The sequence below is a fragment of the Chaetodon trifascialis genome, chromosome 1 (assembly GCF_039877785.1).
Source record: "Chaetodon trifascialis isolate fChaTrf1 chromosome 1, fChaTrf1.hap1, whole genome shotgun sequence".
NCBI lineage: Eukaryota > Metazoa > Chordata > Actinopteri > Chaetodontiformes > Chaetodontidae > Chaetodon > Chaetodon trifascialis.
This window is the reverse complement of record NC_092056.1, coordinates 32,699,702-32,725,807: the sequence shown is the minus strand read 5'-3', so window position 1 is coordinate 32,725,807 and position 26,106 is coordinate 32,699,702. Positions and strand designations below refer to the sequence as shown.

Below are 26,106 nucleotides of genomic sequence, written 5' to 3'. Positions count from 1 at the left end.
GCTTTGATTGAAGCACTCATGAACATTTTGTATACTAGCTAAACAGGGAACAACTGATGCTAACCAGCACATATAACTGTTGCCTTTGTCTTTTTCTGTTTTCCTGATATCCTTGTAGGCCTTGTGACTACACCTGAAAAGAGGAGTTCGTGGATATATAAAGTTATAGATATAAAGTTGTCTAACATCAGAGCTCAGCTATCCTTCAAACTTTGTACTTGCTTAATATGTAGTGTTATCTATGGATTTGTAAGAAAACATCTTCCCTTCTAAAAAGATGGCTGTTTATGGAAGCAAACATCTCCTGTGAAGGACTTGGGACAACAAGCCTTTTCTTCTCTATGTCTCTCCTATTTGCAGACCTGAACTGCCCCTATGTGCTTTAACACTGGTAAAACATTAGCCATGTTTCTGTCAAGAGACAAAACACTCCATCATGCCGCTTTAGTAATCTGACAATCCAAGGAGCTTCACAGTGTATTGAGATATTTTGAAAATATTCCATATTCCATATTCCCATCCAAGTGCAGCATGTCAAAGCATGATTTTTAAATACTACATCACAGAACTACAGATGTACTATACTATCCTACTGTATACAAATATGCTATAATATATTTCTACATGCTAATGTATTGTGTTGTATCCCGGTATTACGTATTTATTAAACTCTTGCACATAATGTCAACAGCAGTTAGAGAACTAGAAAGACTTCCTTGCAGTAGTGAGGAAATTTTCATTTTGTGATATTTTTTCAAAATTGTTATTTCTTAAAACCAGTTATAGAGTAGTATTTGCTTGCTCAGCACAAATTACTTATGTATAACAAAAGAATTTACTAAATTGCAAAAATATTGTTGACAATTATAGTTTTGAGCTTAGAGAATTTCACCAGAAGTTAAATATCTATAGAATCTACACAGTTTCAGTCATACTAAAAGATCTCACATACTATTTTAGTATACTCAATAGTATGTTAGAATGGAATTTTAGTATCTATTAGCTGCACGGATTTGAGTGAAAAATTTCCACATTTTACGTCATTCTTTGTAGTGTTTTCATCTAAATTGCAGTCGAATTTTCAAAAACTTCCACCATAGCTGAATGTTTTCAGCACTTCCACAGATGTGTGACAAACCTCAATGCAACCTATAGTCAAGTCAGAAGTCCATCAATATGTTTTTCAAAAAGTGAAAAATTAATTAACATATATTATCACAGGTCCTCACTCACAAGCTAACAAAATTGACACAGACATTCTCTAGATGGTAGATATCTGTTTCAAACTGTGTTCAGATGGGTCAAACAGTGAGTCTACAGTGATATTCAATATATTGCTGTAATTTTTACTGTACGCATGCTTTCTTTTTGCTCAGTTTTGGATCAAAAGTCACCAAAACATTTGACAATACACCTGAAACCAGCAGAATGATGTGTCAGTTTTTTGTTCAGAACTTTCAAACCAACATTTTGACTGCTATATTTTAAACAGCTTAAAGAGAAAAAAATACCCCAGTCTGGCACATGTGATGTATATTCCCTTAAAAGGTGTTTTGAGACCATGTCTCACAGTGGAGTAGACAGTAAGTCACCTTCCCTGGGGATACAAAGGTCCAAGTTTAGAATTCCCAGGTGATCAAGTCCTACTTTCCAACAATGTGTCAAATTCATTCTTGTGCCATGAGTGCAACAAGTCTTTTGCATGTAAGGGCGGAAAAACAAGAAATACAATACTCTATCTCTCTAAACCCAAATGATGGAGACAGATGGCCGCCCACCCAGAGTCTGGTTCTACTCGAGGTTTCTGCCTGTTAAAACGAAGTTTTTTCTTGCCATTGTTGTCAAGCATGGTCTGGAGTCTGGTCTTGACCTGCACTATATGGAAAATGTCCTGAGACAACTTTTGTTGTCGTTTAGTGCCATAGAAGTAAGACTAAATTGAATAATAATATAATAATAATACACTGTTCTTATATAGCGCTTTTCAGGGTACTCAAAGAAGCCATAGAACGAGACTGGCAAGTTCTTTTTTAACTGCTGTTACACTGTCTGACAGAAGTCTGCTGGAACAAGCGCTAATGATAGCTGACGTCAGTTCAACATTCAAATGGTTTCCAAGCTTCCCAAGTCAAGGTGTTGTCCAACTGAAAAGCAAGTAGGTAACATCTCCATATTTGAACAGGATACTGTAATACTATAGACACACTACCTGGACCAACAGAAACTGAACACCAACTAAAATGAAAGTACATGAAAAACACTCACAGTGACCAATATACTGATGTTTTTCTCAAAGCAAACTGCAAATCTGCAATGCAAACATTAGGAAATCTCAGAAATCCTTAGTACTAATTAACTGCTGACCTTGATGGATTTCAAATATGATATCTTTCATTTAAAATAGCCAATACAGACAATTATAACCGACCGACGACAATGTTTGTTATTGACTATCCCGAAGCAGACATACGACACAACTTATCATACTCAAATAAACTCTGGCATCAATTGCTAAAGCTCAATGAACCCATACAAGTAGCACCTGGCAAGGGTAAAATCGATATCTTGCAGAGGCAAGACTGGGATGTCAGATCATTCCCATGTCTTCAATCAGATAAGATTCCTTCTTGCATAAAACATTATTTTCGATTTTATTGCCTCTTTACATTGTCAAATAAAAAAAATAGAGTGACTCTTTAATTACCGAAGCCCATTCTCTGCACCATACGACAACTATGGAAATGAGTTACAGCTTCGTGGTGCTGCACATATACAAGCGTGCGTGCACACATACACGCACCCACATGCACATGCGCGCACCCACAGACCCACCCACACACACCCACACACACACACACACACACACACACACACACACACACACACACAGGGGTTTTCATCACATCACATTACATTCATTTCCTGGAGCCTTACCCTAACCATAACCACTATTTGCCTATTTCTAATCCGGTAATAAGGTATCCCGTGGTATCTAAAAATAGCAACAGTATCAGTTTCATTACCGTCATTAAAAAATGCTGCACATATAGGTCTATAGGGGTCTAACATAATTGTAGCATCGTCATAAGAAAAATGAAGTCCACTCCATTCAATGTATCTGGTTGAATTTTTACTCGAGAAAAAGGTGCAAAAATACATGCTAAGAATGAACCCGAGCAGTCGTACAGATGTTTTAACACAGGTATGTCCAGGCGCTCATTTTGGCGCATCTGAACAGAGTACCATTATCTCATCCAAGTGTACAGAGAAACTCCTCTGTTGAAAACAGTTTTTCAGCCTTTTTTCTGCTTGCTATTGTTCTTAGCTCTCATAAAAGGACGGAATGCAAATAAAACAGTAAAATAAGACTTCGGGCAGCTCAGCAGAGTCCTCTGTGAGCGCTCTGCTCTGTCATGAGACGGAGCGGTGAAACTACCTGCGTGGTTATGCTGGTCAATAGCTCAGCGACCCGCCCACATTCACCATAGAAACACCAATGACGATCCAGAAGGAAGTAACGCCAGAGATAGGTTATTGCATGAAGAGCGCTCCCTGGAAACAGCAAAACAGCAAAGGTAAAACATACTTTATGATTTAGTTGTTTTTTTTTTATGATTTAGTTTTTTCTTCTGCTACTCTTTGGCTGCTAGCTTGCCAAGTTTCGTTGCACAGTGAGGAGGCAGACATCTTCGTGATCATCAGACTCTCTGCTTTCATATGATACTGGGCTTTTGTGGTTTGCGTGAAGTGGTGAAATCAGCAGATGCAGTGCCTTTGATGTGCACTATTTTCGTGTTTCCCGTATGCGCATATAATTTCTTGGGGTATGAATTATGTTTCGTTTGGGTGGCAATGTTTGGTAGATGCTTTTAACTGGGTTTCTCCCCATCATTCTGGTATGCTACAACTTAGGACTGGTGCTTCTTAGCCACAAGTAAGGTAAGTAACATGAGTAATTCATGGGCGCACACACACAAAAATTATAACTTAATAATTGTTTGTGTGTGACACACACAAACAATTATTAAGCAGAAAACATAAAAAGCAAATCGTGCTGTGCTGTTTGTTACACGGCATAAAATGTAATTGTTCTTTTAGTTTGTCAATAAAGATCAACTAAGAATCAGAATACAGTGCCATCTCATATTTGATTACCTATTCTCATCAGCACAAAACAAAAACTGATATTTCAGTTTCCATGACAACAGAATGGATCAAAGCACAAAATGCAAACATAGACATGCAAATGTGTTGGGAAACCGTAATTAAAAATGTTGTGCCATCTCATAAAAATCATCCCTCCTGAACACAGTGATAGAGGTGAGGGAACAAACTGAATAATTCGTTTCAAACATTGGTGATGATCTTGATGGTAGAAACACAAATGTGAAGAAGGAATGGAACAAGGAGACCAAACACACATAAAACTGTCAAAGATTCTTCTAGCTTGTTGAATAATGACCAAGATCAACTTCACTCCCAAAACATGGAAACCCTGTCTGTTGACTGTTCATGGAGGAGGTGGACCAGCTTAAAGCCAAATTACTGATGCCCTCACACAAAAAAATTCAGAAACACTGCAGATGATCCAAATCACTCATGCATCTTAAAGTTGGCTTTGACAGGTAACGCTACCATTTATTCAGTTTCCTAATTGTCTTTCAACAATAAACCTGAGTCCACAAAAATTAGGAACTTAAGTGAAAAAGCATGTGATAATTTCCTAATTCTTTCTGACAAAACAGTACAGAGACAATATATTTAATGCTTACCTTATCAACTTTATTGATTTTTGTAAGTATATGCTTATAGGAAACCTGGGAGCCCAAACATTGTAAATCCCAAAGTACTCTGGACAAAAGACAACAAACAACAACACTTCAGTAGTGCGGGCCATGGAAAAGGCATTGCCTTGTCTTGTTAAACCAAGCTGGAGGACCAATGTGTATTGATTGACAGATGCTATTATACATTTCTTAAACACCTTGACCAACTTCATCCAAACCTATTCAAAAGCCCACATTGTAACAGAAGATATGAACTTCTGCCAAGGAAACCGCCCATATCGCTGAATCAAAAAACTACAAGAAAATCAGCACGTTGATCCAGCAAGTCCCTCCTACATCCACCAACAGATTGTAGATGTCTTCATCAAATCTACATAAGATTGACTCCACAAGTTGAATGCAAAACCATTAACAGTGAAAACTACTCAGACCACGAGGTAATTCTATCATACTATTCCTACATCCTATATTATTCTATTATTTCACGTGACTTACTGGTGTTTGCATTTTTATCTTCCTTCTTCACAGCTCAGAACTACAGTAATACAAGTAATAATACAACCTAAACTCATCAATATAATTTAAAAGAAATACAACCAACTTAATGTTCTTCATCTTCATCTCTTTCCTAATAATCCAACTACAGCATCTTTTATCTGTTCTTTACCTTCACATTATCAATCATCATATTACGCTTATATATATATGTTGTTGTACACCAATTATCATGCATTCTTTTAATATACATCTTTAAACATGTACTTTGATTAAAAGTTCACTGCTATGAGCCCAATACAGGACTCAATGATCCTCGGAGAACCACTGATAGCTGGACTACATTTTTCTGTGCTGTAGGATTCTCGGAAACCAGAGAAGGACAGCAAAAAGGCACTGGCATGCAGACCTCTGTGTTTAATGAGTTGCCTCTCCACTGCTAACTACAGTTACAGTTTCAAGCTTCAAATTTGTTTACAAAACATATTCCAAATCCCTGAGACCAATAAAATTGATCCAAACCTTAATCAAAACTGAAATCCAGCTGTATCAAAGAAAACCATTTCTCTCCATCATTAAATATTTCGCTGCCTCAAGCTCCACAAGTGGACTGAAATTACAAACAAATTTGACAAGTAAAATAGTATCTGGCTGGAGGTGTGTGGAAGGTTGAGCCATATACAGTACTGCTGGAAGTTCTTGATGTTTAGAAAACTGTTTAATATGTCACTCACCCACCCTAATACAAGAATTTGATTTGCCTGACTGAGCTCTGCTCCTTTTCGTGATTGAGGCATTTAAGACAACTATATTTATCAATACAAATCTTGTGCAGCTTTAAGAATTAGCCATGACTTAGAGTTAACCTTTGGCTTAATGCTTGCTGGAGTCATGACACTTATTTGTTGAGACTGAAGTGACATGTTGGTCACTGGCACTTTATGTGGTATCGTAACTTTCAAATGAAAGTCAGTGTTGAAATAATCACCAAGTCAAAGATAAAATCTGAACAGATTTATGCCAGACACTACTACAGTGGACTTACCTGCATTCTCAAAGGCCTGGTCTATACGTTCGTGCTGCAGTCACTGTACATTTATGTGTAAACATGTAAAAAGTTCTGTTAGAAAGGTTAGCACCAGCACTATTTGCCATTGCACAAAATCACAACATCTAAACAAAGGAGACGATGGTGGACATTCCATCCATCCATCCATTTTCTATACCGCCTATCCCTTTCGGGGTTGCGGGGGTACTAGAGCCTATTCCAGCTGTCAACACGAGAGGCGGGGTACACCCTGGACTGGTCGCCAGCCGATCACAGGGCACATACACATAACCATTCACACTCACACTCACACCTAGGGGCAATTTTAGCCACCAATTAACCTAATGAGTATGTTTTTGGTCTGTGGGAGGAACATGCAAACTTCGCACAGAAAGGACCCGCCCAGGGATTGAAACGGCAACCTTCTTGCTGCGAGGCACCTGCTGCACCACCGTGCTGCCCTGCACATTCTGTTGTCACAAGCCATAAACTCCTTTCCTGTCTACACATCATCAGGGCAGACTTTTTTTACATGTTCACGCTGGAAGGAATTTCCCAAAAAAGTATGTTATCAGTGACTTAAAAGTGCTTTTGTAAGTGGACAAAATGCCAAAAATGCCTAGAAAAAAGCTACGCTTAAAGACAAATTAAAGATGCCCATGTACTGCATGTGTGGACTGGGCATAAGTACGATCAAGTTCATTTCCTAATTCCAGCTCTAACTGCATCAGTGCAACAACAGACTCCGGTCATGCTCACCAATCTGCTGCAGAAATATTGTTTTCACTCACTAATAACTCTATTTTTAATTGCTTCTATTATACCATCAATTGCTGTTAAGATACTTTCATTGGAATAGTGTTAAAAAAAAAAAAAAAAAACAGGAAAATATAAGCAAACTACAATAATTCTACAATAATTAGTGAATGAAAACATTACTTACTGTTCTGTTGTTGTAATGATGGAATTAGCACTGCGGAAATATACATATACTTACTGAAATATTGACAAATATACTTGAAAAAATACTGAGCATCTACAGCCATTCTAGCAGCTCTGTGAGGAGTAGTGAGGCACAGTGGTGCTTTCATTGTCAGCATCAATTCATCAAATTGTTGTAGAGATATTTCAGTCTGTGCCATCAACCAACACTGCCATCCACAGAGCAAAGCCACAAGCATGGCTAATCACCTGTCTCTTTTATATTAGCCTGTCTCTCACTATTTTGAGGTATATAAAGGCCCAAGCCACAATTTGAGAATTCACCGTAGTCTGACTTCTATCTGAACTGAAAAATTATTTCAGCACTTAGTCCCATCACTAAAGTGCAATATCTTATATGAATTACCTGATTTGACCAAAAACTACAAACTTATAGTGTTTATGGAACCAAAATCTAGATGGCCCTTCTGCCAAGACAGCAGGCAGAATATACTGTGCCATGCTACAACATTGACGTGATGTCAATCTGTGTTCAGCAAACAGGAGATCCACACAGACATATTCTTTCTGACTATAGTGGTAGTCTGCCTCCAATGACGTCTCACCTGTTTGAGGGCCTCCTGTTTGCTCTTGCTGAGCTCCTCATATTTAAGTTTCCACTGACTGAGTTCAGTCTCCAGCCTCTCAATGCTCTTACTCAGTGCAAGCTTGTCTCTGGGGAGAACACAAAGACACAACACACATTACTGGTTTTCAACACTCAATCATATTGCTCTAGTGCCCTCGTGGATTATTATCTGAATCAGCAAATATCTTGAAATGTGATTATTATTATTTTTTTTTTTTTACATTTTACATTTCCACATTTTGGATATCTGTGCAGTTCACAATGAATGAAAAAAAGTCCATCCCAGAAATCAGCATCAAATGAGCAGAGGTGGCCATCACATTGACTGGGTGTGGAATAAGCAGTAGTGGAGGAATTTCCTCTGCTATGGTTACAACTTTTACACTGGCCTTTACAGTAACAAAGGAGTAAACATTATAGCTTAAAAAAACGTATGCCTTTAAGTAGGGGGTGCAAAGCCACATGCAAGTACAGTCAAAGGCACCTCTATTCTGAGAGCAGAAAATGATAATTGGTTTGGGAGAAGGTAACCCGATTGGTTTACTGGTATATAAATGTATTTATCGGCATAGGTCAAGAATATTTGTTTTAACTAACAGTGGCAAAGTAGCGTTTAGATCCTTATGTACATTAAGAGTAAATTAACCTTTATGTGTAAAATAGGTGGAGTGCCCCTTAAAACTAGCATTGTTAGCAAATGTAGTTTAGTTTAGTTTAGTTTATTTGCACATTATATATATGTACATAAAACATTAAAATAACAAAAAAATTAAAATATTGTGCAGGAGAGGTTAGAAGCCAAAAAGGCCTATGAAGAGTACCTCCCCTATATAGCTAACAATAAACAAACTACAAGGTTTCCAAAATGTAAAAGTAGTCATTATGCAAATTGGCCTCTTTCAGTGTTAAATTATTACAAAACTGAATTATTATTACTGATGGATTTAATTTAAGTAGTATTGAATTTTGTAGTATATGCTGGAGGGGCTAATATTAACTATTTAACATATTGTTGGATAGTTTAGAAGAATCTATTGTATTTTATAAGTTGAACACATTTTGTAGTTTAAAATTGAAATCTCAAAAATATCTAGTAACAATACCTGTTATATAAATGTAGTGGGAGTAGAGTAGAAGTTACATCAAATGGAAGTTACAAGATTATGAATAAGAAAAGAAAAGCAAAGATGGACAAACTGAATTCAATCTCTCTTACTCTCTCTCTTTCAGCAGGACTTTCTGGGACTCATCCAGACGAAGCTGCAGGGCATTGAGTTTGCTGGAGTCTTCCTCCACCGAGCTGATGTCCTCCCACAGCTGCCTGCTGCGTTCCTGCCGGCTCAGACCAGAGGACGGACGTGAGCTGGCCAGGTTAACACCACTGCGACTTTCCCAGTCCTCTGGGTCAGCTTCTGGAGCTCTGGCACAAAGGACTGACTCCAACACCTCCAAGTCATAAGAGAGAGAGAGAGAGAGAGGACAAAATGAGACCAGAATACCAGTAAAAATTATTATCATGTTTATCATTAAATGTTGCCTAGAATGGCTTAAACACACCCACAGATAATACTGGGATAGCTAACACAGTATGAGGTATGGCAAAATTATATATGGTCTCAGGGTATGTACAGTCAAAGATATCCGCCACCTCTAGTTTTGCCTTAACGGCCGGTCACACCAGAAATTGGTACAGTGAAGTTCATCCACATAGTCTCATAAAAAAGGCGGTATTTGACGCTTAGTGATAGAGGGATTATTCACAAGCCTAGTTTGTGAATATCTGTAGCTGGAAATCTAACATGATGGAACATGACATCATTAGTCAGTCATAATCATTCTGTTTTTTGTTTTCCTCTGTAATATCAGGTGTTTCATTCTCAGGATTCCACATATAATTCCATTCAACAAAGCGCTTCTGAAAAGAGAAGGAAACTCTCCAAGCTCTCAGTGAGCAAGCTTGTCTTCTCAATAGTAGTAATTCCATTCAAAACATATTTATACCATTGACTCGCATCTCTGTCTGTAAACCATGCCTCTTCTCTGAAACGGTTTACACTCTAACAGAACAAAAAACTGTTAAATGAAAATAGATAGTACACCACAGTGACAGGCTTTAGTAGCTGCCTCCATTTTGAACAGCCCTGGAGATATTTATCATTGTCAAGATAGTTTACTATAGGTTTTTTTAAGTATTTAACCCATTCTAAGCATTAGGAGCAATGGGCCGCCACTGTGCAGTGCCTGGAGACCAACTCCAGATCTAAGCCAGTGCCTTGGTCAAGAACACTGACAGGTTAGCCATCAGCAGAGATAAAGGCTTCCTTTCTGTTTCAGCCCCAGCAACTAAAGTATCAGTCACATTCCAAACTACCCACTTCTCTTGTGGGCCTCTTTCTCAACAATATTTCACTCTTCTGTCCTCACTGCTTGCCACTCCACCCTCTGTTCCTCCCCTCCATGGCTGCAAATCAAACTGTTTGATCCAGAGGATCATCTAAGGTCTCTACAACATGCTGTCAGAACCCTGAAACTCTTGGGCAGGTACTCATGACCATTTTCACATCTCATTTTATTTAATGGCCTTAACAGAAATTAAACAGGGAATGTGGAGTGTTTCCTTCTGTCCACATAGTAAATCTGTCTGTTTTGGCACTGCAACAGTAAAAATCCCAAATGTTTCCCCACTCTATATCTTTCACAGCATCTGCCAGATGTAAAATGGGAAGTCTCTGCCTTTAAGAGTTCCTCCCAGATATCTCATTCTGTGACTGAGAGTTGTAAAGATATCTGTAGTCCAGTATATCAGTGCACTGTAACTTAACCTCATGACAGAATTTCAGTTAGTGGTTGTTGTAAAAGAAAAAAAAAGCAGCATAGAGCTCCTTTGAGCAGCAGTGACAGAATGGTGATAGAAATGCACATCAGGCATTTGACATTGTGATGCATTTCCACATACAATATGTTGATGAACCAACAGACCGAAGAACCACAGATCAACATTGTCATCCTAGAACAATGCAGCTAGCACAGCTAAAAATGCACATTATGTTAATGACTGAAAAATAAATACAAGTAAACAGCAGGTCAAACTACAGTAAAGGTAAAGCCTAGACAATGTTTTTTGTGCTCCATTACTTTTCAGACAAGTGCAACATGTCAAACCAACCCAGCATCAAATCTCTTGCAGCACCTTATGCAAATCAGATGAATTGTGGCAAGCTACAGCTACGTCTGTTGTCTAATCAATTACAAATTTCAAAAAATTGCTATGTGCCACACACACCGTGCCACCATGGTGGCACAGGTGGTAACACTGTCGCCTCACAGCTAGAAGGTCCCGGGTTCGATTCCCGCTGTGTCCTCCACCATGCCTTCGGTGCCTGTTGCTTGAGGAAAAAAGGGGCCTTTCTGTGTGGAGTTTGCATGTTCTCCCCGTGTTCACCTGGGGTATCCTCCATAAAATGAAACCCCCCCTCTAAAAACATGCAAGATCACCACCTGACCAATGGTGATGACGAAGAAAACTGGGTCCCTGGGCACCGGTCGGAAGGCAGCCCAACTGGTCTCCTGGTCTGCCGCTGAGGAAGGACTGACCAGGATGGGTTAAAGGTGGAGGAAATTTTTCACCAGTGCATGGTGAAGTGCATATAGTGTGTGAGGAATAAAGGGGATTGTCCCTCTGATTCTTCTTCTTCTACACACACACACACACACACGCACACACACACACACGCACACACACAGCAATCTGTTTTTAGGTTGAATGTATGTTTTGAGCTTTGACAAGAAGTTGCTTCTGGCAGTCACCAAATGAGACAATGATACAAGCACATTTTTCAGTTTCAAAACACAATCATAATCCCTCAGTACGTTTTTAAGTATAATTAATACAACATGTAAATTGTACTTATTTTACTGAAAACAAGTAGTAATATTATGGATAAGTAATGTTCTATACACCTTAAATTCCAAAAATAAGCACAGATCTCGTAATGGGTTGGTTAAATTGGTTAAAGTTGGTTAAAATAAGTCACATATCATCTGGTGATAATTTCTACAAGCAAGGAATGGACATAGAGTAATACAGGGCTACTATCTGTAATTCTGTAAGTACTGTATCTGTAATTCACATCCAAAAAGTGTCATTTGACAGCAGTATTTTTTTTCTTAGTCTACAGACTTCTGATTAGACTGAGTATAATTTGGTCTGACGCAGGTCCAGGTCGGGTCTCAGTTCCTCAAAACCAAGCAGACCTGAGAAGACCTCTGCTGTGGGAACCACTACATTGGTAAAACAGCAAGGACCCTGGCCAAGAGACCGAAAACATCAGCAGTCTCTGAACACCAGATCAGAACAACTCACAGCATCAACTGAAAAGAGGTCAAAGGTTGCTGACCACGAGTCAGTGGATGGTTGGAGGACATTAATATCTGACCCCAGAGCTTTTTAAAATGTTGAAAAGACAGCGACTGATTGTCATGATCAGACTGTTGTTAAACATGCTAGACAGTTTAGACACACAAATCACCATTAAATGTCAATAAGTGTCACTGGAATATTCTGCTAAAGTTTGGATTATTTTCAACTTTATGGTTTAAGAATTAAAGTGTTAGAAAGCAGGATAAACACATAAGAAGCATATTATGCTCTTTCAATACACTGAGGTCAATCTACGAAGGAGACTGTGTTTCCCAATTTCTGAGAAATCGACATTTAAGATACAACTGACTGAAAAAGAACATGTGACATCATTTTTAAAATCTTAATATGCTGGAGCATTTGTATTATCATTTAAGGTTGAAGTGGAAAATGGAAAACAGAGTTGTGATGCTGCTGCTGTCATTACAGGTAATCCACAACAGAGGGACCCAGTGTGTCACAGATGTCAGTAAGACAAGCCATACTGTGCCACATGACGGACTACTCAGTGTGTGATAACAGGAACAATGGACGAAGACAAGAAATGAAGCTCTGCTGTGAGTGAGTACCAATTAGCTGCCGTTCCTTGACCACTGCTCTTGCAACCGCTGACAGACATATTATCATGGTTTTATTGGAATGCTACAGCCTCAGTGTGCATTTTTGTGTATGTGTGTGAGTGTGTGTTTCCATGGAAACTCCACCTGGAATCGCTGAAGGTCAAGTCTGGTGGCCAACAGTGATTTTTATTCAGTGCTGCTTTGACACAGGCACCTTCTGATGTTACAGCTCATACACACGTGTGTGTGTGTGTGTGTGTGTGTGTGTGTGTGTGTGTGTGTGTGTGTGTGTGTGTGTGTGTGTGTGTGTGTGTGTGTGTGTGTGTGTGTGTGGAACCCACCACTGACACACAGTGTGAGCCCAGTAGGATCCAGAGCAACTGGAAAACACAGGACATCCAAGTAGTGTTATCAGATGGAACACCAGAGTGCAACTGTTAGTATGACTACAACTACTACTGCTGACTTTTCCACTGCTACTGCTAATATACTGCTGCTAGTACTGGGAACACCACTACGCAACTATCATTTCTGATAAAACAACTAGAGTTTCCCACCCTTAAGATGGGTATACATTGTACAATTTGAACCTTTTTCTGACCTGATTTTGGGGCATCATTTGCCATTCAGTGCACAGGGGGAAGCATGCACCAATCATATCAACTGCTCTCGACCAGCTGTGGGACGTTTTGATAAATTTCTGACATGTCCAAAGTTTTGGTAGGCCGTTGTCACACTCTTGCACAGTTGAAGCAGCGATGAGTCATTTCTCCAGGATCAGTGCCTTTTATTCTCTCTGCATGTGGCCCTTTCCTCATCCTATCACAACCAATACATAACAAGAGAGATGTTGGCAGGAAATAGCTGCTGATGTTCAGATGAATGGTAATATTCATCTGATTTATGTTCTGATTTAGCTAGCTAGCTTGTTAGTTTGTTGGTGCTGCTGACCAGTGTGTGTGTGCTTAACATACTTCTGCTAGCAAACAAACTTCTACCTAACTTGGAGCATTCCAACAATTCTTTATTGATGACTGTCAATAGCCAGAATGGTCCCCAGTGGTTGAAGGGTCATTTTATTTTCTGTTTTACCTGGACAATGTGGGTACTCAGGTCATGCCTTAAAGATCAGGCTGTACAGTGTGGGCACATAAATCGTGATCTTTGCTTTTACATCACAGGCGATTTACATTGACGTCTCAGCCTTGCGGGAAACACTGTACCGTAGGCCACTAAAAACCAAAATACAACATTAACCACAATATTACTTTGGTTTTTGAATAGATACACAACGTACTGTTGAGTAAGTTGATGTTGTAGGGCTGCACTTTCAGTAATTTAACCTCCAGAAGATCCTGTTTCTGCTCTCTGTCTGTCTAAAATGGACTCCACAGAGCATTTCAGAGAAGCTGATGGCTGAAATATGACCATGATGGTACTTAATGCTAAGATTCCATAAAAGCTCATGTCTGTCAGTATGAGCAAGACTGAGCAAAGCAGCAGGTCAGGTCTGTGTTTGTGATGACGGTTTAGGTTTAGGATGGTCTGCCCAGGATATGCTGACAGAGGAATAGTACTGCAGCATCACTGAACCCTCAGTGATAAGCAATCATGTGAGAGAGAAAAAAAGAGAATGAGAGAGAGAGAGAGAGAGAGAGAGAGAGAGAGAGAGAGAATGAGAAAGAAAGAGAGAGAGAGAGAGAGAGAGAGAGAGAGCATGCATGTGGTCTACCCAGTTAGCCACACTGCTCCCGTCTCTTAAAAAGGGCAACCCTGCAACACAGACACTTTTGGCAAGCAATCTAACAGGGCTAGAGAGACAGCAGTCAGACTGACCTTCATTCACTGAGACTCAGGTCACATTGTCCATGTAGCAGCTCAGGACATGAGCACACTGATATCGAGGAGACAGTCACCCCATTTCACATCTACTATCATCAGACTGTCCTCAACGTGCACCCAGAGACCAACCAAGTCTCCTTCCATGTGCAAAGAAAAAAAACACGAGTTCAGTCTCTAACTGGTGTGGATAAAATAGCAAGTCAGCAGCATAGGACACAACAACAAGACACACAAACAAAAGAGTAAAAAGACAGCCAAGCATGTTATTCATAGGATCCAGAGGAGCAACATTTCTAATTAATCTGTCAATCATTTTTTTTGATAAATCCTTTTGTTTATAAAATCTCAAAAACATGCCCTTCATCTGTTCCCAGACCAAAACATGACACTTTCAAAACTGTGTGTTTTCTCCAACAAACTGTCCATATCTCAAAACTACACGTAAAAAAAAAGAGCAAGTATTTGGCAGTTTTGCTTGGGCGATGACTTAAACTATTCATGTGATCCAATTAGTTTATTGACAGAAATACATTTTTATTGATCAACTAACTGATTAATCAACTTAATTATCAAAAAATAATTAAAGCAAATACATATTGATTAATAAAGAAAAATTTGGTTTGATGCACAAGGAGTTTTCACAACCCTGATTCCAAAAAAAGTTGTAAACAGTGTGTAAAACCCAAAAAAAGAAGCAACAAGAAAAAAGAAATAGTGGGTGTTATGAAAAAAATCAAATCTAATCAGAAACAAAATAAAATAACCTCAATACATTAATGACAATGAAAGGACTTACTTACTTGGAAAAAACATCTGATATCTTAAGTCTTTCTCTGAAGTAATTTGTTTAGATGATATCCACCTGATGCACTGCTCCACAAACTCAAAACCTACTTTCAAATGGCTGCCATTGCCATTATGACAGTTATAGTAATGGCACGCCATAGGGTAATCTATGGTTTTAATGGAATGTTTGTGTTCTTAGAATTATCAAAATGCTCATTTTTATATACCTTCCATGTCTTTAGATCTATGAATTCCTTCTGTTGTATAAAGTTGGAGCAGTGATTACAAGTGATTTGCATGCATTTGAAAGTCCCAATAGATCTCTCAAGCCAGCGGCATCCCTTTCTAACTCAAAGATAACCGCGTGTCTGTCCTTGATGGAGGGGGCTATTTGGAGAAGAAGGCAAGAGGATATTGTAAATTGCTCCTCGAGGAGGGGTTTCTCCTGAGGATGCCCCAATTAGACAGAATGATCTGCCTGATCTGCTAAACCTGTTTGCTGAAACGTGACAAAATGTATACCTGAAGTGCGTACTCTTTGTCTGTTCCTTTGATGTCAGCTCTTCCTATCATTACAAAGCATCCATCCATCCATTATCTATACCGCCTATCCCTTTCGGGGTTGCGGGGGGCTGGAGCCTATCCCAGTTACAATGGGCGAGAGGCGGGGTACACCCTGAACCGGTCGCCAGCCGATTGCAGGGCCACATGTAATGACAAACAAACATTCACACTCACACTCACACCTACGGACAATTTAGAGTCATCAATTAACCTAATGAGCATGTTTTTGGTCTGTGGGAGGAAGCCGGAGTACCCGGAGAGAACCCACGCATGCACGGGAAGAACATGCAAACTTCACACAGAAAGGCCCCGCCTGACCCGGGGATCGAACCGGCAACCTTCTTGCTGTGAGGCACGCGCACTACCTGCTGCGCCACCGTGCAGCCCTCATTACAAAGCAGATTTTATCAAATGTTATATTGTTCACCCACTGATAACATCAGCTGGGTTTAGACCACAGTGAGACAGGCTCAATTGTTGTAGGAGGTGATGACATCCTATAGCCCTGTCTTAGTCAGTCTCATCTTTTTATGATATTATTTATATGATCTGTCGAAAAAACATTTAGCCATATTTTGAGACTGTGTATGAAAATCAGAATCCAGGCGGTACATCCTCCTCAGTCTTTGAAATTGGCCAAATGTGATATTATTTTTGAGGTGGTGGGAATGGAAAGAGCCATAGTGCAATTATGACCAGTAAGTTTTAATAATAATTATTCTTAAATAATGTTGTGGGTTATTTATAGCCATCCCCTTTATAAATGGTCAGGTCCAGGAAGTGGATCCTCTCTTTAGAGTAATCAAGAAATAATGGGTAATGTTCTCATTGAAATAAGTGTTGAAATTCATCAAATTATGGTGACTACCACTGCAAAGAAGAACAATATAATCAGTAATTCTACAATACATTTAATGCTCACTCATGCAAATAAAAGTAAGCGTTTTCACAGTCAAAAGTAACACTCATACTGGTCCCTTTACATCATCTTAATCGTCTATCTTAAAATGGAACACCATGTATGCGTGGGCTCCAGCACCCATTTTTTGCCACAGCCTTCCACATTGGCATCTCCGTTGTGCAGCAGCACTGGCCTCATGCAAATAAATGAGGGCTGCATTTTTTCACATGTGGCTAAAATCCGTCTGAACGTGAATGAAGAGTCTACAGCCACGCAATGCAGCTCTCTGAGGCTGTACATAGGTACTGTGCTATTTGGACTTAAATGTGAAGGTCAGCATTCTAACATGTTCACAATGACATTGTTTGCTTGCTGTTTTTTTGGCGTGTTCAGCATCTTAGTTTAGCATGTCAGGATAGGTTAACATTTCCTTAATAGCACTAAATACATTCTGAGGGGGACATGAATGTGTGTACCAAATTTCATGGCTATAACAAAAAGCTGTTGCTACGTGTGATTTTAGTTCCATGGTAAAGCCACAACTGTCAACCTCATGGTGGTGCCAGGGCAGGAGCTCTCAATAGAAGGATTCAAATTTCATGGCAATCCATCCAAAAGTTGTTGAGGTATATAAGTCTGGACCAACAGAAAGACTGGTATTGCCATCCCTGGCACCACAGTGTCAGTGTGCCACAGAGTACCTTTCACATAAGTAATAATATCTAAAGCAATATTTGTAACATAATATATAAAGCAAAATATCAGTTAGACTCCATTGATGTCATTTTGCTGTGTGACATCTACAGACATTTCTGTTCTCAGGTCTGCACAGCCAATTACATTTAATCTTAATTACAACTGCTGATCAAATGAAAAAAAAAAAAAATCTACAGTATATGTAGAGTGGAGACTCACCTTTTTTTGACCTGTCTTTTGTCTGTCCAAGTCCACGTCCCTCACTGGTTCTGGCTCCAGAGACCCCAGTGGTCCCTCCCCGACTCTGTCTAGCTTGCCGTCAGTGTGGACCTGAGTGGAGGAGGATGAGGCAGGGGACGAGGGAGGGATGGATGGAGAGGAGGAGGATGAGGAGGAAGCACCACGAGGGTGTGCAGGAGATGAAGATGGAGAAGTTGCAGATGGAGGACAGGCCGTGTGGTTGCCGCGGAGCGTCTCCTGCCGTAGAGTCTCATTCTCTGAGGCCAGTTCCTGCCGCTCCCGTCTGACACTGGTCAGTTCCTTGGTGAGGGTATCCAGCCGCTGTCTCAGCTGACGAACCTCATCACGTGCACGGTTACGCTCCGCACGCACCTTGGACAAATAAAGGCAAAACAAGATAAACTTATCATGTCCAAGCCTATTGAATTTGCTGAAGACATAAATCTTTAAAAAAAAAAAAAAAAAGGGGTTCAGCCAGCTGGTCACTGTAGTTTTATCAAACATTACTCAAACAGGAGGAAATGTTTCTAATTGGGCTATTGAGATGATCCACAAATACAAAGACATCAAAACAAATAAGTCCATAAATTAAGTTATGTGAATTAAAGCAGAAGAAGAGGTGCAAAAAGGCATGGGACAATCAGTGCAAATAAATATCAGCTGGTTTAGTCCTCATTGATGGCCTATGAAAAAGTTTCTCATTACCAAGGTGTCACACAAGAAACATCTCACAATGGGTAAAAGCAAAGACCTTCGCAACCTCATTGTTGCAAAATATAGTGATGGCGTTGGTTACAGACGAATTTCTAAAACTTCTTAATGTTCCAGTGAGCACCGTTTGGGCTATTATCCGGAAGTGGAAAGAACATACCAACACCATGCCAACACTGAAGTTTGGAGGTGGGAACATCATGGTGTGGGGTTGTTTTTCAGCATGTGGTACTGGCAGTCTTCATATAACTGAAGAATCAGAATCAGAATCAGAAAAGCTTTATTGCCAAGTAGGGTTTTACACATAGAGGAATTTGCTTTGGTGAGGTTGGTGCATGACACATCTATTAAAAAGAGACTATTAAAAAAGTAAAAATATAACAGTAACAATACAATAGTAGGATAATATATATATTATATATTATCCTACTAATATATAATATAATATATTATATAAATATATTACTAAAACTAGTAACAATAGTAGAAAATATAACCATCCATCCATCCATCCATTCATTTTCTATGCTGCTTATCCCTTTCAGGGTCGCGGGTCACCAGGGTCACCAGGGTCACCAATCAACCTAATGAGCATGTTTTTGGTCTGTGGGAGGAAGCCGGAGTACCCGGAGAGAACCCACGCATGCTCGGGAAGAACATGCAAACTTCACACAGAAAGGCCCAACCCGGGAATCGATCCTGCGACCTTCTTGCTGTGAGGCACATGCACTACCTGCTGCACCACCATGCAGGCCCGTAGAAAATATAACAATAAGTAAAAAATATAACAATATAAATATATATACACAAGTTTTTTTTTGTACAGTGTTAAAAGTGTTAAAAGGGGTAGGGACTCGGGAGAGAGAGAGAGAGAGAGAGAGCGTGCATTCGGAGGTCAGCGGTTTGGAAGACGAATCGACCTACTTTCCTTGGATGGTGGATTTTAAACCGAGGAGTCGATTAGCTTTTGGGGGTCTGAAGGTATGGCAAGCCGTTCCTGTCAGAAATACGCCACATTCAGTCGCGTTTCAACTGCATTACGGCGCAAAAAGGCCTTTTTTTTTCCAGATTTTACGGCGTTTTTTACAACGTAATGCGCAAAACGAACGCCGCTTTTTACGCGGTTTGTGTTTGTGCACATCACAACGCGTGTAAAAAAAAAGAAAAGAAAAAAAAAGGCATTTTTCTATATCCTAGCAATGCATGGAAGGGGAGTTTAAATAACATCAAAACTTGAAAGTACACACAGGTTTCTGCCATCTTGTTTACTAACACAGGGCTGCAAAGTCAGTGGGTTTATATCCAAACAAATACATCACAATATAGCAACGTGGTGCATGACAGAGTTGTAAAAATAAATAAATAAACAAAAACCTGCAAAAGGCCCAAGTAAACAATGCCACTCGTGGATTTGAACCTGCATGCTAAAGGAACACTGATTACAGGACAGGAGCTCTAACCACTGCACCACTTCCTTGCTTCACTCCTTGCTACACCAGTCAGAATGAACAATGACATAGAAGCATTAACCACAAAAAGAAATAAATAAACAATGCATGGAAGAGGAATTTAAAATAATGATGAAGTTAATTTATGGGATATTTTCTTGCCTATCATCCAATATATTTACCTACAAGAAAGGACAAGGTAAGTTAGGACAAGGTAAGTTAGGACAAACTTTGCCACAAGGGAGATCTGTGCTCAACTGATTTGGTCTGCTTGTCTTGATCAGCAATTGGGCGCAGACACTTCAAGTTGAGTGGCTGAGAGAAAAGATTAAGATTATTATCATACTAGAAAAACGCCATTTTTTTGTACACATGTTGTGATGTGCACAAACGGTGTTTTTTAAGGGTGTTCTTGGAGGACTTCATTACTGCGTTTTTTTACACGCGTTCTTGGAGGACTTCATTACGGCATAAAAAGCAGCGTTCTTTTTGCGCATTACGTCGTAAAAAACGCCGTAAAATCTGACAGGAATGGCTTGCCATACTTTGCAAGGTAGCACAGTTGTTTAACGGAACGGAGCTACGACACTCGCCACACACACGCCTCTCTAAGTGGGACTTTTGTTCTTTTCTTTTGGACTTGGACTTCTGGGCAGGGGAATTGTCTCTTCGGGATTAATTTATTTATATTAACGAACTGAGGAAAAAACACCTTAATGTGCTGAGTGGATGTGTTATTTTTGTTTGTTTGTTTTGAAATTGTTTGCAGGCGTCTGCGCCGTGCTGTCTTGATGCCGTCGCACCGCGGACGCGATTTAATTTGATTTTGCAATAATAAATGAGGGAAACAAGACTGTCTGAAGCACTTTCGTTACTTACTTTCAACATTCATTTTGTTTTCATTTTGGTTCATCCATGTGTTTAGTTGTTTGACTAGTCTGGGGGGGATCCGCCCATGACCTAGAGTAGAGCGACCTAGAGTAGACAATGATCCCAAACACACAGCCAAAGAAAATCTCAATTGGTTTCAGAGAAAGGAAATAAAGCTGCTAGAGTGGCCCAGTCTGACCTGACTTAAATCTGATTGAAAATCTATGCATAGATTTTCAACCAGAAAAATCTGGTTGAATAGATTTTCAACCAGAAAATCTATGCATAGATTTTCAATCAGATTTAAGTCAGGTCAGACTGACAAATTTCAAAAAGAACTGAAGATCAGAGTTCATAGAAGAGGCCCCCAGAACCTTCAAGATTTGAAGAGAGTTTGTGTGGAAGAGGGCCAAAGTCACACCTGAGCAATGCATGTGATTAGTTTCTTCATGCAGGAGGCATCTTGAAGCTGTCATTACCAACAAAGGCTTTTCTACCAAGTATTAAATCATTTTCGGTTTGCGTTTTCAATACATTTTGCCTGTGTCATTGCACTTTATACAACATAACTTAATTTCTGATTATTTGTTTTGATTTCTTTATATTTGTGGATTACTTGGGTTGTTATTGACATCTGGTGAAGAATTCATTTCACTAGCCCCATCAGAAATATGTTAACTGACAAAAATGTTGACCCTAGGGTTGGGCGGTAATCCGGTAATAAGGTATCCCGTGGTATCTAAAAATAGCAACGGTATCAGTTTCATTACCGTCATTAAAAAAAAAATGCTGCGCATATAGGTCTATAGGGGTCTAACATAATTGTAGCATCGTCATAAGAAAAATTAAGTCCACTCCATTCAATGTATCTGGTTGAATTTTTACTCGAGGAAAAGGTGACAAAAGCACATGTTAAGAATGAACCCGAGCAGTCATACAGATGTTTTAACACAGGTATGTCCAGGTGCTCATTTAGGCGCATCTGAGCAGAGTACCGTTATCTCATCCAAGTGTACAGAGAAACTCCTCTGTTGAAAACAGTTTTTCAGCCTTTTTTCTGCTTGCTATTGTTCTTAGCTCTCATAAAAGGACGGAATGCAAATAAAACAGTAAAATAAGACTTCGGGCAGCTCAGCAGAGTCCTCTGTGAGCGCTCTGCTACTTCGTGAGACGGAGCGGTGAAACTACCTGCGTGGTTATGCTGGTCAATAGCTCAGCGACCCGCCCACATTCACCATAGAAACACCAATGACGATCCAGAAGGAAGTAACCCCAGAGATTATTGGTTATTGCATGAAGAGTGCTCCCTCCACTCTAGAAACCACCTCCTCTTTATGTAAACGAGCAGGACCTTCGTGATTGATCTCAAACTAACACAGAGTCATAGACATAGTCATAGAGACATTAGCAGTGTTTTTTTCGGGCTGGAATATAACTTTTGACCACAAAAACAGTAAAGGTAAAACTTTATGATTTAGCGAAGTTTTTTTTGTTACTCTTTGGCTGTTAGCTCGCCGAGTTTTCGTCGCACAGTGAGGAGGCAGACATCTTCGTGATCATCAGACTCTCTGCTTTCATATGATACCGGGCTTTTGAGGTTTGCGTGAAGTGGTGAAATCAGCAGATGCAGTACCTTTGACATGTGCTATCTTCGTGTTTTCGTTACATGTGCACATAATTTCGTGGGGTATGAATTATGTTTCAGTCTGGTATGCTACAAGATAGGACTGGTGCTTCTTAGCGTGAGCATTGACCATCTGAACTGCGCGCATGTCACGCTGCCCTGCAAAATGATTTTTAATTAGTCACGGTAATACCGTATACCAGGGAAAAGGTGGGGAAAGTTTGACGTCAACAAAATTTGGATAACGCCCAACTCTAGTTGACCCGTTCAATACTTATTTTTCCTGCTGTACATAACACTTAACGGAGTACATTCATTGTTTGGCTAAATATTGAAAAAGTCAAAATTCCCTGTCATTAGCTTCATTAAAAAAAACCCCAGAATGTTATCATTTCTTAATCCTTTTTGATATATACCTAACTGAAAACAGTACAAAGCCAATATATTTTATGTTTTACCTCATCAACTTCATTGATTTTTGCCAGCAACATGCTTCAAACAAGTTGGGACAGAAGCAACTAAAGACTGGAAAAGTTGTGGAATGCTCCAAAAACACCTGTCTGGAGCATTCCACAGGTAAAAAGGCTCATTGGTAATAGGTGAGAGTATCATGATTTGGTAAAGGGGGGTCCTGGAAAGGCTTAGTCATTAGAAGACAAGATGGAGTGAGGTTCACCACTTTGTGAGTACATGATTGTATAAAGGACATTAATGGGCTGAGGAACACTTTGTAAGACTGTTGTCAGTAATCAGTTTGTTTACAAATGACTGTATGGGGTTTTAACAAAAATTTGACACGGCATCCCAACTCTTGTGGAACTGGGGTTGGAATTTGAAGGAAGTAGCTAAACATGGCACAGCTGAGGCTGACTGACTGGCTCATATGCAAAGTAGTATGTCTCCCAGCATAATAGATTTTTTGACCAAATAATCTACTCTCAAGTAACACAGAGATTTTGCCAGAGCTTTCAGTCTCCTTCATCAGCAGATGAAGTTTGCTCAGTTTTGAGCAACATGGTGAGATGGGGTTGAAAGTTACTGAAAAACTTGGTAAATTGATTTCAAATAAGGATTATTTTGTGACTGGTGTCCATTGTTTTATCTTCAACTCATTCAATATACTATATAAGTTACTCAGGATACAACAGATTTACTTTTCAACTAGGGCTGTTGAAATAACGTGCTAATTTCAATGAACTAATTATAGATTGCAGCTGGCCACAGCAGCTTTGTAAACATGATTGAAGTAAATGGGAAAGCGTTGCTTAGCCCAGTGAATGGAAATTTACTAATGGCCAGATGGAACCATTGAGTAAATCTATGACTGATTAATCACAAAGCATGAAATAAATGAAATTAACTTTTATAAACGCTTGGCATTCTTATTTTCAATCTTTTTTATTCCTTGTTTCAATCTTGTTTTTCAGTTTGTTTTTAGTGGTACATTTTCATTAACTGAGTACTGAATATTAGATCATTTGAGTTACATTTTAATATCACATTAGTTAACATTGTGTAAGACTTAAAGGATTTACTGACTGATAATCTGAAGCAGTCAGTTCACAGCTGTGGAACCCATTAACTGAGTTACAATATCTGAAGTAAAATGCATTCTGTCCATTTTGACTGTGTGTGCACAATGAAGATGAAATGAATCAGATCTTGAGGCATTACTATAGTGATAAAATAAAATGGATTTTCATTATATATTTTCTCTCTTGGCTTCAGTAACTGGCATCCTACCTTGCTCCACTTCTCTCTCCAGTTGGCGGTGCAGTCCGACCACCACCTCATGGTCTTCTCCATCTGGGCAGCTCTGGCACGAGCCTCCTCCAGCTCCCTGAGCCTCAGCTCCTCCCTGCTCTCCCAGTCGGCCCCAGCAGCTCCATCGCTCATGGTCCCTAGGGACCCCAGCCCTATGCCTCCCAGCCCAGGCGACAGCAGCAGCGGAGGGCTAGAGCTGGGGGTTCCTCCAGTAGGGCTGGGGGTGTGGGTGAGGCTGTCCGGGGAGCGGATCCCCCTGTCTGGCCCCAGACCCAGGCTGCACAGCAGGCCACCTCCTGCTGACTTACTGCCTTCGGACAGATGGGGGCTGGGAGTGTGGTTCATGATGGAGGCAGCAGTGTGGATGAGGATGGTCAGGAGGATGAAGGGGGTCGGGGACTGTGCGCAGGGAGATTCAGGAAAGCATCATCCTCCTCAGTCAGTGATCAACCTGCATACAGAAACACAGTAACCAAAAGAAATGGAATTCAGCTTTCAGGGTAAAATAAAACTTGCCATGTACATCTGTTACCCCCGTGCTGTGAAAATAAATTTGTGCTGTGCTGCCTTTGGGGAGGAAAAGCACTCCTTTGCTTTCCAAACCTAATAAATCCAAAGATAGGCTGGACAACCGGTACACATGACTGAGACTGAAACTACTTCCCCTGCTTAATGAGAAGCAGCTCTATGTAAAACAAAGCCCAAATGGCCACGAGAACAGAGACAGGCATGAATCAGAAAGTGAGAAACTTGACAAACACACGCACACATGTACATGTACATTGTATTCAACGTATGCCCCTGAACTCTCACTGGAAATTTAACAGCAATTATTCCACCTAGTGTCCAAGGAGAAAAAGCATAATCCGACACAGTGTACACCTGACGCCCTCATGTGATGACAAAATGATACCATGCAGATTTTTATTAGAGTGAATCAACCTCACTCACTCTGATTCATTCTAATCATACATCAATAATAGTCTAATTAAATGCATGATCGATAAAGATACAGCAAGATAGAAATGCATGGCAAAAACAGTGTAAGAAGAGATTTATTTTTGTAAACAATTAATGGAGGACTCTTATTTTTATGTTTATTAACTTTGATGTAAATTGTTTATTGTTCTAAATTTTATGTTGACCCATATTCTTTTCACTTTTGTTAGAAGTCAATGTGTGATACATCTCACCTGAGGGATGATCTTTGAGTTGTAGTGGTGCATTGTTGGCCTGAAGAAGTTGCTTGTGGCCGAGATTAAAAAGATACATGTTCCACTAGTGGACACACAATTTAAAGGTGCACATTCCAAAAGACTTTTCTCTATTCTCACTTTTTGTGCAAGGAAGAACATATTGCTGAAGTGGCTAGACTGTAAATCCCCCACAATAGCTGGATGGCATAAGGTTATTTTTGACATGTTACCCATGGAATACTTAACATACAGGTCCAGATGTATGACTGAGGTTTTTTACAGAATCTGGTCCCTATTCCTGACTTGGTATGAGACTAGCTGCCATTGTGTTGAAGGGCCTGGTGGAGCATAAGTGAGAAAATACAGTATGGATTAACACCTAGCGGGTTATATGAGTTATTATGCACCTGATGTTAATGATGCTGTTGTGGTGGAATGCAAAGACTGGATGCTGTATTCAGGGAGACTCCCCCCACTCTTATTTCTATGTATCATATATGATTCTTTTGTTTATGTATGATATGGCCCTATCCCCTGCTGTTCTTGTTGTTGTGGTTGTTCTTGTCTAAGACAGCACTGTTTTT

The 26,106-nt window shown here is 39.8% G+C and overlaps 1 protein-coding gene across 3 annotated transcripts in view; it reads right to left on the bottom strand.

Annotated features, from left to right (window-relative positions):
* ccdc102a (coiled-coil domain containing 102A) overlaps window positions 1-26,106 on the bottom strand; it is a 97,944-nt gene that overhangs the window by 32,951 nt on the left and 38,887 nt on the right. For all 3 annotated transcript variants that reach the window (XM_070969391.1, XM_070969385.1, XM_070969401.1), the window contains 4 exons: window positions 24,306-24,777; window positions 17,889-18,281; window positions 9,117-9,346; window positions 7,878-7,986 (listed from right to left, as the gene is read on the bottom strand). In XM_070969391.1, coding sequence (XP_070825492.1) covers window positions 7,878-7,986; window positions 9,117-9,346; window positions 17,889-18,281; window positions 24,306-24,671 — 1,098 coding nt within the window. In that variant the 5' untranslated portion in view covers window positions 24,672-24,777. The remainder of the gene's footprint in view (window positions 1-7,877; window positions 7,987-9,116; window positions 9,347-17,888; window positions 18,282-24,305; window positions 24,778-26,106) is intronic.